This window comes from Excalfactoria chinensis, chromosome 1 (genome assembly GCF_039878825.1).
Source record: "Excalfactoria chinensis isolate bCotChi1 chromosome 1, bCotChi1.hap2, whole genome shotgun sequence".
In the NCBI taxonomy this organism is placed as follows: Eukaryota; Metazoa; Chordata; class Aves; order Galliformes; family Phasianidae; genus Excalfactoria; species Excalfactoria chinensis.
In genome coordinates this window covers 155,932,129-155,944,820 of record NC_092825.1, presented here as the reverse complement: position 1 = coordinate 155,944,820, position 12,692 = coordinate 155,932,129, and the positions used below count along the sequence as shown (strand labels likewise).

Sequence of the window (12,692 nt, the reverse complement as noted above, 5' to 3'; positions counted from 1 at the left end):
CAATCTAAGCCACCTCTGGGGCAATATGAGGCTGTTACCTCATGTCCTATAACTTGTTATCTGAGAACAGGGACCAACAGCCTCTTCACTGCCAGATCCTTTCAGGTAACTGTAGAAAGTGATGAGATCTTACCTCAGCTTCCTCCAGACTGAATATCTTTATTTTCCTCAGCTGCTCCTCATAGATCTTGTTTCCTAGTCTTCTCACCCAATTCGTTGCTCAGCCTCACAGTCACAACAGACTATCTCTGTTGTTTTAATCTGCACACAATAAAGCTGTGCTGCAAGCCGAGTCTAGTCTGTGAGCTACCCTTTGGCTTCTGGTTTGATCCATTGCTGTGACAATTTCCTTGCAGCTTTAGAAGGTGGCTGAGATTGTCTTGCAGCACTGATGGGTTTACTGCACCAAATGGGTTGATGGGTGAAGCACCTGCCGTTCTTCCTGAGCTGCTGTCATATACCAAGCCCAAAGCAAGATGCTAAGTCTAAGCTTTGTCTTAACTCTTAGAAATTCAGTTGGTTTTACTCTTTGGACCAGTTTTTAAGTTCAAAAATTTCTCAGTTTGTGTGTATTAGAGTTGATATTTACGTGCACGTCTGTAGTTTTAGTGCTTATTTCTGACTCAAGCCTTCTCTTTAATCTTTCCCTGCTGCTTTTTCCCTTCTCACTTATTCCCAGTACAGGTTAACTTCTTCAGGATATAACCTTTTGCTTTATCCTTAGGCCTCACTATGTCAAAAATGTTGTGTTTTAATGAAAGCTTTAGCTAAACAGAGGCACCAGATATAGAACTAAGTTATCCCAATTCACTGAGTTTCCAGACATCAGCTGAGCTGCAGCAATAAAGTGCACTCCTAGCCTGTAGCAACCACAGAACCAAACCCATGGACACAGATTTTTGGTGATAAACATTTTTTGCTAAAGCAGTTTATTTTCAGTCTCTCATGTTAAGATTGCTAGCATTACTCAGGCAGTGTATAATGTTAAGCCTCGGTAATTCACTTTTGCTTCTGAGCTGTGAACTGGTAAGATGCTGTTGCTCATAAAAATGGAAGGCCAGAACCCCAAACCAGCACATGAGAGCTGTACACCTCCTGAGCACCAAGCATGTTGCACAACAAATCTGTTGCCAGGGCTGCTGGTTATCGTTAGCATCTGGCTGCCCATGTACTGCAAATCACAAATACCAACAGCACAGTTTCTGTCTGCTCGATGGGGTTTGGAGTCCTGTAGCCTACTGATTTGGCAGCTTCCATGGTGCTTAGCAGAATATGGCTGTTCCATGAGATGTAGCACCAGAATAGGCTCCCCAGGGAGGTGGTTGAGTCACCATCCCTGGATGTGTTCAAAAACCATTTGGACATGGTGCTCAGGGACATGATTTAGCAGAGGGTTGATAGAGTCAGAGTCAGAGTAGTGTGTTGGACTTGCTGATCTTTATGGTCTTTTCCAACCTGAGCAATTCTATGTTTCCATGATTCTATAGGAGCATCGGTGAGGATAATACTTTGTGGTGGCACTGACTTCACTGTTCCTAATACTCAGATGCAGAGTTCACTGTAGCTTGTATTTGACGAAGACTGTGATTGTCCTTTGGCAGTTTTTTCCTTTTTTTTTTTTTTTTTCCTCTTAAAGTCAGTTACTAATATATTATTTAATTCAGTATTTCATCTGTATCTTTCCCATAATAAGTTAAGCATACATATAAAGCACGTGTTAAGAGGAAAAGATGTGCTCAAACATTCCCATACAACATGTGCGAGTACATGTCTACATGACTGTGTATTTTTCCCTTGTGATTCTCTCTTCACTGACTACTGAATATAAAGGATCCTTTTCCTTTCAGTGGTTCGTATGCAGATGATTGTGCTGGCTCCCTTGAGTCCTTCCTCTAGGCTGAACTTGCTCATTTTTTCCCCAGGCTTTAGTCACTTGTGTTGCTCTCCCTTATGTGCTCCTTGGTTTCAGGCTCTTATTGAATGCAGGCAGTGCATTGCGCAGCAGAGCGAAATATTTAGCTTTCAACTTTGTGGTATTCATGTCCTGATGCGCCAGCAGTGTAAAATGGAACTGGAAAGAGTTTATAACAGCCATTACTTTTGTAACTCTTTAAACTATTTCACACTTCATTTGGAAGGCTCCCCGGTGGTAGCTGGAGTGGGCTTGAGGAAAAACTGAAGAGCACAACTCTGCAAAAAACGTTATAGTTGATCTGCAGTTCCCGTGTGTTTGTTCAACTTTAGAAACAATCAATTTTATACAAACCTAAAGGAAAGTAGAGCAAAGGCTTCTGTGGCCTGCGCCCTTGAACATACTGAAGACTAGTCATAGTCTTTAACCAGCATAAATTAAATGTGTTGAGTTACCTGTCAGCTTATGAATTTAAGATGGCAGATGTAGTGTTCTCTGTGTTGATGATAATTCCAACTGTAAACTATCCTGGACAATTTTCTGTATATGGTTCTCCTGACTGAAGGATCTTTCTCTCTAATTGTATATATTGGTAAAGAGATAATAATCTTTTGGAGACTGCATTGTCGTACTGGGTTATAACTGTTTAATCTGTTCAATCTGAGTAATTAGCAAATACGTTTCTCTTTTCTGTGGAGAAAGTAAACAAAAAAAATCCACCTCTTATCAAAATTACTATAACCTATAAAGATAGAAGAGGATTTCTCTTTTATAAATATCTGAGAAGGATGTTCTCCTCATCCCCCGTGACTTACATCTTTTTATTTATAAAATAATTATATCTCGAAGATAAACTTAATCCATAGAACAGTAAGAACCAGCATTTGGGAACCAGAGAAGTTAAATTCTCTGACGTTTTTTCTGCTAGTGGATTATGTAGGACTTCATAAAGAACATTCTAACTCTTCCTTTCCCTAATCCCAGTACCCCAAGTTAAGCTCTTAATTGTCTATCTTTCCAGAGAAACAAAGGTGAATACTATCAAATTAGATAAGATTACTAATGCTATGTGTTTTTTTTTTAAGTTGGACTTAAACAAAGCATATCATATAAACGCTAGGTTTTAAATACTAGAACACAGAAATTTGATATTCTGTTCTTCCTTTCCTTCCCCCACAGGAGATTTGAGATCTTCATTTTGTTTGAACTTTGTTTTTGTTCCAGTAACATGGAAATGAAACTGGCCTTTAAACAAGCACTTTTAACCACAGTGGCTCTTACTTTGCTCTTTGGAAAACAGAGCTGAGCTTTCTCTTTCAGTAAGTGTAGTTCTGTGTTGCTGCTCTCACCTCTATCTCTTTCATAAACTGATTAATCTTTGCTATATTTCATGTACCATCCTTTTGAACTCCTGGATAATGGCCATGTTCTGTTATCAGAAAAGTGGCCCCCTGGACTTGAAGCCTTCTAGACAAAGAGCAAAAGCAGACAAAGGAAATTAATCATTGCTCAAAGGTTTGATTTGATGTCATGATTCTTAAACATGTGCAGACATACAGAGTTGTTGTCTCTTTAATTGGATTTCTCATGTAGAAAAAAATCTTTTAAGGTATCAAAGTACATCTGATGACATGAAAACTGATTTGCAACATAAGAGATTTGAATGTCTTAAATGTGCTGATATATTTTTGGAGGAAAAACATGTAGTCTTGAAACTTAACAATTACAGCCTTTTTTTTTTTTTTTTTTCCTGTGGCAAAATGAGAATATTGTGAAACGTATGTACATTTTTATTTATTTATTTATTTATTTATTTATTTTGTGTGTATGAACTGGAGATAAATGTGGTATTAATATCTGAAACAACTAAGAAAAAAACACAAAGCACTAAAAATTCTTGCATCTGATAAACTGTATAACAGTTTGTGTGGGTAATTTAAGGTAAATTCTATAAGCTGCTATTCGGTCAAACAAAGGGAAATCTGAAAAACCATCATAACATGTGAAGTTATGTCATGCACAGGAAGACAGGTTGTCAAAACTTCTTTGAAGTAACAGTTGAAATTATACAGTGAATGCTGTAGGGGCCCTCTGTATGTCTGCAGCTCAGTGGAGATGCCGGTATTGGTCTCACTGGGCACCAGAGTAAGTTGGAAAGCAGAGAAGGGACCACATTAAGTGGCACCATTAAAGCTCACAGCTCAATCTTTACTAGTTTAATCTCATAAATAAATCCGCATCTTCCTAGATGAAGTCTTCAAAGAAAAATAAGTAATTGGACATAAATGCTTTCCTCCCCAAACTCTGAATTACAGTGATATGACAGTGGACAGCTTTTTGCCCTTTGATCTCTGCATGATTTTCATTCCTCTTTGTAGGCTGTGTTTCAGACTTCCTTCTCTCATTACTTTTCCAGAGCCAACTGAGCTCTCCTTGCTTCCTAGCTTGTCCTCTAGCCACCCCCCGTGGCCCTTTTCTCTTTTAAAGGGCTCAGTCTTCATCCCTCATTATTCTTTGTTTTCTGCTCTTATTCTTCTGCCTTCCCCGTGATAACATGAAATAAAATACCAGTGCAGATAAAACCATGCTGAATACTGTAGAGATGTGAGTGTACTCTGCTGCGTGGAGCAACCACTGCTCCATGCAGGCCTGGTGAATCTGCACCCTTGAGGTTTTGCTTTTGCTGAACTGGAGCACTGACAGTGTATACTTCTATCCACACAATATACTGCGTAGATAAAAAACATTTCCTCCAAGTGGAACTGACATGTTTTCATCACTCATTTCATCACCTCCAGTCTCTAATACACTCCAAAGCCTGTCCTGTTTCTTTGTTGTCACATTAGATTGATAGCTCTTTGAGTCAGTAACTGTGTTTTGAATTCAGCCTAACAAAGCAGGGCCTCTGCCCTTGTTCAGTGAGTTACACCTTAGGTATGACAGTAAAATAAATATACCCAAAGAATTCCCGGTGCCAGACAAACACAAGTCTGACAAGGAAACCGAGGCTTGATCTGGCAGCAAGTCACCTAAGACCATGACAAAGAACAGGACTTTGTGCACACCTTTTACAACTCTTTGACAGACTTGCTAAATGCATGAGATCCCAAGTGCCTTCAAGGTATGGGGTGGGGCAGCTAACACAAATGCTCTTCCCTATAGATTGTAGTCTTCCTCTGTGCTTGAGCAGCCTATGCTGGAAGGCACTGATAGCCATTCTGAGGAAGTAGTCCTCTATGAAAGATTTCTTGGCTTGAGGAAGCCATTTGGTTTGTAATGGCTGAGATCTGAAGTCTGACGTCTAGAGTGAGACTTTAATAAGAAAAGTAAAAACTATGCTAGAAGTTTCTTAAAATGTTATCTTTGGTGTTTGCTGTTAAATCCAAATATATTCTTGAGGAGCTGAATCAAAGTAAACGCTGGTTTTGATATGATGATGTTTGCTACAAAAGCAGAGCACCAACCTCACTGACAAAGGAACCTCTTACAGTAGTTATTTGTTTTGATGGTTGTTTTGTTTTTGTAGACAAGAATAATAAGAATGTTTTCTTTCATTCTAGTGTCAACTCGTATGTCTTGATAACTCCAAATGAAACCAGAAGAAATCAGTTGCAGCGAAGTAAGTTGAGTTTCTCGTACATTGTGTTTCCTTGAATAAGTTTAGCTTTTCTGTGCTTTATTGCCCTTGCAACTTTAATCCTCGACTTTTCAGTACTTCTGTGTGTGCAGCAATGAATGTAAAGTCAAGACTATGAGCATCTCCCTGTAGGCTTTTCTTAAGATTAAAGTCTAATCTGACTCAACTTCACTCAAAGTAAGGCTTCTTCAGGAAGAGGTTTGTGGTAATAGCAGTGCTGTTGCTACTCAAACTGTCTTGTTCAATTCTCATCCGAAATTAGCTCAAAACTACATTAGCAGGATTGGATTTAGCTTTGAAGACTTGTTAGGTTATAGGGAGGAAGAATCAAAATACACGTGTGAAAGTGTTCTCACATGGAAGCTAAAGGAACAAGAACCATGCTATCTGTTGGTTCTTGAATCCCTGTTTAAAGGTTGTATGCGGGTCTTTTAATGAAGGTGAGGAGGATTTGAGATGGCAAATTATTTGTAGTTATACAAGGTCAGTGTTACTTGGCTTCAAGTCTTACTGCTGAAAGTAGGTAAGCAGGAACACCCCACAACTGTACCACAAAGATGTGTTAAAAAGTTTTCATTGGCCAAACTTGTTATGAAAGAGCCATGAAATAAATTCTGTGTGCAGACCTGACCAAATATTGCCATCCTGCACTCCTTGTTGTTTATCTGTGTAGAATATGACAGCTAGGGAGTGTCAGTCAGCACTCCTCACATTTTGAGCCCTCAAGGAAATAATGCAATTAAAGCATTTCTTCTTAAAGACTGTGAGTTTGGCTGAAATGATTTGTTGGCAGGCTAGTGTGGAGCAGGGCTTCCTTTCACTGCAAAAAAGAAAATGAGCTTCCTCTGAACCAAACCATAATCCTCTGGAAGGAGGAATAAAAGCAGATCATCTTAGAGCTGACTGACTTGAAGAGTGTAGGTACTGTTGCTTCAATAAAGGTCTGCTTTCACTCTGTGCTGCCAATGTGAAAGGTCTCAAGCAAGCAACGTTCTTCTGCCTTAGGGAGTAGCAGAAAATGAGGCCTCGCTGAATCCAGTCTCTATCTAAGGGCTTTTTTTAGAGGTGGAATGAGAAGCTGGTGTCAGTCTTTGGGCTCTATAGAGCCCGTGGCCTGGCGTTATCCTTTTAGAGCATTTGTTTGCTGTAGCTTGGCATTAGAAAATATAGTTCATGTGGTTAATAGGACTGAACAACTGAGGTCCTACTCTAAAATGAAGATCTTAGTTCCATAGTCTTTTTGGGATTTACTGTTGAAAGAAATCGCCTTTTTCTCTGTCAGTTGATTCTTTAGAGCAATTTAATCAACCAGCCATTCCATAGCGTTGACTCCAAAAGCCTCCAAACACTACCAGCCATACTGACTACATTCCCACTGACCACACTGGGAGACTGCCACTCAACTTGCTTGTGGACAGTTTGTAATTGAACCATGCATACTGCCCATTCTTATTTAAGAAACACGACTTCAAGAAACATGGACTGTTCTTATCACACGGTTCACAAAAATGTTCACTTCCCCAGTGTCTGTAACCTGTTGCAGGGTTGTCTGCATTCCATAGAACAAGAGTGACTGTCATGGATGAGTTCTAATTGCTCCACACGGCTAATACTACCTGTTTTTTAGGATGGCTTCTGACTTCCATGTATTCGTTTCTTTTTGTACCCTCTCAGTTGCTAAGAAAGAACTAGATGACCTGGAGCAGTGGAAAGAAAAGCACAGGCCAGGACCAATTAAGTTGCCTCCACAGAGACTGGGTAAGACGTGTAAATCAGCTATTGTGAACTGCAAAATCAATATTTATTTATTTATTTATTTATTTATTCTCTATAATATATATACCATATATGTCTTTTAGTACATAAGACATCTTTCACTGTTTTTCTCACATGCTACTTATTAATGAGATTCAGTGTCAATAAGGGTTGACTTGAGCCTGCTGTCTACTCTCTGTCCTTTTTGATGGTCATGGCAATGAAGATGTTTCTGAAGCAAAACAGCACAGAATGTCACTCAAATCTGTCAACATTATTGTAGAAAATCTGTACTTACATTTGGGAAAAAAAGAGTTGATGAGCCTGCCTGCTGGGAACACTGTCTGGTTGATGTCTCATGGGTGATGCACATATGGCATTAGTGTGCAGGTGGACAGCATGTACTGGAGACCCTCTGGTTACCTATAAAAATACTCTTCCTGGTTTAGGGTCAATACTCATGCTGGCTCTTGAGAAGGCAAAAGTGATCCCTGCAGCTTCAGGCTTTTGCAGGCTGCATGTGCACAAAGCTCTCTGTTACTAATTTCTTTTAAAAATATCTAAAGAGGTAGGTAAGTGAAAAACAGGATAAAAAGCTGCATGAGCTTAGGTCATGCTAATTGAACTGATGCATTTGGTACAATAACCAACTGCTTTTTTTCTTGACAAGTGAGAGGAGCTGTAGTAGATCTTTTTGATTGTAACCACTATAAAACATTTAATGTAGTCCTTTCTGGCAGTTAGTTTTTTTAAAAAAGATTTAAAATAACCCATCCCCAGTCTTTTACATGGAATAGGACAGCATGGTGTGCTGAAGCAAGAAGGTTAATAGAAATGCCTTTCAAGTATCAGTGTTCAGACCTATCTTCTTTTAATATCTTTAGCACAGAAAGTAGAAGAGATCTGATAAAACTTGCTGACAAAGACAAAACTTGAAAGCATCATCTGCATAGAACATGGCAAGGAGCTGGGCAGAAAAGAGGGATAATCTTGAAGGCCACCACTAGTAGAAATGAGACAACATTCACTGTGACAAAGTCAATGATTATAGTGATGCCTTCATTAGTTTTGTAAACATAGAGCTCCTCTTCCTTCTCTTGGATGGCATAGGGTATTTGGGGGACTGCAATACAGGCCATTTTCTGTCTCAGCTTCCTGGGAATTAAGTGTGTTCTTTGTCGTGCTACCCAAGATTAGTTCAGGGTGATTTTCTGCATACAAAAGTTGTTACAAGGTGGGAGTTGGAGAAACTTAACTGACTCCACAGCACAGCTTTGTTTCTGGGATTAAGATGACATTAGTCCCACATTTATTTTACCCTGCAGTGTGAGTCCCATCTGTTGGCAGAGAAACCTACCTTTCAGGTTGGTGTCATGATGTGTTCCCCATGCAGTCATGTGGCCAGATGTGGACTATGTGTTAATGCATAACAGCTGCTTCCCACCTATGAGCAGCTCCTAGAAGATCTGTTTGTGTCCCAAGGAGACCACAAAGCTCACTGCTGAAGAAAGAGAAATCTGAATAAAGAAAGTCTATGTGTGGTGTCCATTCAGAAAGTGTACAGATTGACTGTGTGACAGGGGGCATAGCAGAAAAGCTGCAGTGGCTAAGGATATGGGGAGTATTAACTTCCTATGATTTCACCACATTTGAAAATATTCTGGGGAAAGAAAGCAAAAAGCTTCTGAAAGAATTCAAGGAGGCTATATGAGCTCTTCAGTCACTGTCTGGCTGCCACTTAGAAAGACCCTTGGAGACTGAGACACATGCACTATGTACAGTGCCTCTGGAAAGAGGTAAAGTGCAAGGATTATTAGATGTTAGGATACCCAGAGGAACAAATTTGAAACAGAGAACTCAAAGAAGGAGAAAAAAAGTAAGTAAGTAGCAACTCTGATTTCACAACTGCAGGTTAACTCATTAAGTTAAAAAAATTATGTTATTTTCTCAAAGTGATAATACTCATCTAGTTGAAATCACCAGAGAATTCTTGAAGTTTCTTAATATTCATGCTTTCCATTGATAAATAAGTATTCTGGATTTCAACTCTTTAGTATTAGACTGGCAAACTTTCAGGTGCCATGAAAGGATGAGAGCAATGTATGATGCAAGTGCCACCCTCTTTCATGACCAGTAAGTGGAGAAACAGATTATGCTTAGTAAATGCAATTGCTCCTCTCCCATCATATTATACAAAGCCAATCATAACATATTCTGACTTCAGTGAAACATTTGATATATTAGAGTCAAGCCAACTTAAAGGAATTAAACTTGTCTGAAAGGCTGTAGGCAGTGGCTGATAATCTTAAGTAAAATACTTATTTAGAGCTGATGCCCGGCAGTACATGCAGAACCACACAATGAATACAAGTGTGTTTAATGTTGCCAATAACAGGTGAGAAAGAAATACCGAGCATCCAGAAGTTTTCCAAATTTGTATAATAGCAATTTTACTTCCTGCACCTGAAGATGAGACACTCTACAGTGCCAACTGCATGCTTGTTGCTACTGTAAGCTTGTTGCTTGTATTCTGCATGGAAATTCTTTATTGAATGTACACTTCTATGGAGTTTGTTGTATGCACAGGAATGTTTCCACACTTAGGGGAGTGATCTTCCATTTATTGAACCTCACAAAAGCACACAACTGGAGAATGCTACTGCTACTCAGTCTAGGATGAGCCATCCTGAAGGATCTAGTATGGTTTTCTTAACATTTCAGGACAGATTGGTCTGGCTGATTCTATTGAATTAGTAGTTACAAGGGGGGAATTCCACAGGAAATCAGTAGGTGAAAATACAGCCCTCGTCCTCAGAATGAGGTGGGGGCTGCTCTTGTTTATTTTCTGTTTGTTTGTGTGTTTCCAGCAACCCTGGGAATAAATTACTTGCTTTCCTAAGGCAAGAAAATACCTTGGAAAATAATAAAGCGGAATAATTGAAACAAAATCACTCCATCCATCCCTTATGCTCTATCAATTTCTATTTGTTCTTTTATCTTTTTTTTTTTTTTATTATTTTTAATTTATTTTATAATTGAAGACTGAACATCATGACTGGAGATTTAGATGTTCTCAGAACAGAGCATATGCCTTTGGAAAGAGCTTCTGTTAACTGATTATGAATATCAGGTTGGTGGGAAAAGGTTTTACTACCATTTCAGAAAGGGGATTCTCCCTCAAGCCTCAAGATATTGCTAAAAAGATATTCAAAAGATAGCATCCCATTACAGTTGTCAGAATCTCCATGCCCCTAAATATGATAAGGCAGAATCTTTTTGGCAATAAAGTTTCTGACTCTATATGCATGCGTGAGAAACTGAGCAAAGGTGGGGTGAGCTAGGTCTGAAAATCAAGACTCATCTGCAAAGCAGAAGATAGATCTTCTGAAAATCAAATAGTTTCTTAGTAAACCGGTCATAGGCAGAAGGATATATTTGCTAGTAGAGTGGATGATACAGTGGATGCTCTGCAAATAGTAAGCTTGTGCTTTTGACGGATGGCTACAGTGATCAAAAAGGTCTCGTGCCTGTTCTCTTTAATGTCAGACAGTGCCTGTAATTATGAAAAATGTTCTGTATATCAGTGCATTCAAACTGCTATATTGCTCTGTTGTGAAATGATTGACATTTTAACTTTAAATACTTGTGCAAAATGCAATTCGCACTTTGTTTTTAAGGTGGAAAAGAATCAGAGGCTCAAGCAAGGCAAAAGCAGCAGATGATGTTCATGCAATCTAAATACCAACAAAAGGTCAGTAAGAATAAATTTGTTTACTTTAAAAATTAAAAAAAAAACAACCTTTCATGAGCTGTTTCACATGACTATAAAATAAACTCACAGCTGCTCAACAGAAGAAAGTCATGAAACCTAAAGAGAGCTGCAGAAAACTAGAAACAAATGATCCACACCAAAGAAAATAAGAAATCTGTCCATAAATATGTAGCAAGCCATATCGCAGATCATATCTAAAATGATAACCAGTGCAATTGCAAAGCCACTTGCTTACCCCTCTATATCTTCCAGCATGCTGCCTACAATTTTGCTTGATTTCAATTAATCAATGCATCTCCCTCATTCAGTGCTGTAAGTACATAGTAGTTCCTGTTATAAAAGTTATAAATGCTTGTAAGTTACCAGACATCTGTGTATTCTTTGCATGGGTGACCATTTATCAGTGCCAGATTTCTTAGCCTTCCTAAAACTAATATTTGAAGTAACGGTTGCACAGTCTGTCTTATTCAGTGTCTCATTTTAAGAAGAAATTCGGGAACCCTTTGATCAAACACTTTGGAAAGTGTTTCTGGAAACTCTGATCTAGTATTAAATGTGCAGGTTGGTGGCCCTGCCTATGACAAGGGGGTTGGAGCTTGATGATCCTTGAGGTCCCTTCCAACTCAAGCCTTTCTATGATTCTATGAAACACAAGTGTCAAGTGAAATTACCTTATGTATTCTTTTTATGTACATACGTGAAATATTTTTTTTGTATTTATGTCACATAGCACAAGAGGGAAGAATATGTGAAAGCAAGAAAAGCAGCTGAAGAAGCTGAAATCCTGAAAAAGAAAGCAGTTCAGAGAGAAAAGGTAAAGCATGGTTACTAGAGATCTGGAACCATATAGCAGATGCTCATTAAATGAAATGGTCATCGTAAATAACATCATACAGTTAGGAAATCCAGAATATGTGGCCTAACATTCTTTTAGGTTTGTGACTTCCTTTGGCTCATCAGAAACTCAGCAATTTGGTTGCACTCAACCTGAAGAGTTAGAGAGCACTAGGGTCAGGATAAGCACTGTGAATATTGATACAGCTTATAAGACTGATTTTGGCATAAGCTCTCGCTGTAAGATTTGGCTGTGACAAGTGGCACAGAGTAATCCTTGATTGCCTGTGTACATGAAGAATAAAAGAAAATTCAGCCTGTCGTGGTGCAAAATGTATTCAAAGTATGAAAAGGTTATTATAGTCTAACTGCATTGTGCTGAACACCCCTTAAAATACTGGTACCTCTCCAGCCTATGTAGCTTGCACATTCAAGTGTGTTACTAAAATGTAAGATCCCTTTCCCTGCTAGTACTGGCCATATGTTGACACTAGTGATTGCTCATTTCAATTCTTCAGTTTTATTTACATTTGTTTGTCTCTAAGTTATTCCCACAACAATTTATTGTCTTGTGCTCTATGAGCCCATGGAAAAATTCAATCATTACTCCTTGGTGGAAGCCAAGTAGCACTTGGTTGAAAATCTAACATGGAATTTAAATGAAAAAGGAGAAGAGAAACATGGTACTGATGTGTACAATAGTAATGAGGGAAAGGGAGATTTCAGGTTTGCAAAACAATAAAAATGATCTTCTGTGTGGAAGCTGAAGGCTGAGAGTTAAT

General features: G+C 38.8%; 1 protein-coding gene across 1 annotated transcript in view; it reads left to right on the top strand.

The window, feature by feature from the left end:
• EPSTI1 (epithelial stromal interaction 1) overlaps positions 1-12,692 on the top strand; it is a 51,164-nt gene that overhangs the window by 5,520 nt on the left and 32,952 nt on the right. The window contains exons 3-6 of the mRNA XM_072355032.1: positions 5,473-5,531; positions 7,224-7,307; positions 10,982-11,055; positions 11,807-11,890. Of these exons, the coding sequence (XP_072211133.1) occupies positions 5,473-5,531; positions 7,224-7,307; positions 10,982-11,055; positions 11,807-11,890 (301 nt within the window). The remainder of the gene's footprint in view (positions 1-5,472; positions 5,532-7,223; positions 7,308-10,981; positions 11,056-11,806; positions 11,891-12,692) is intronic.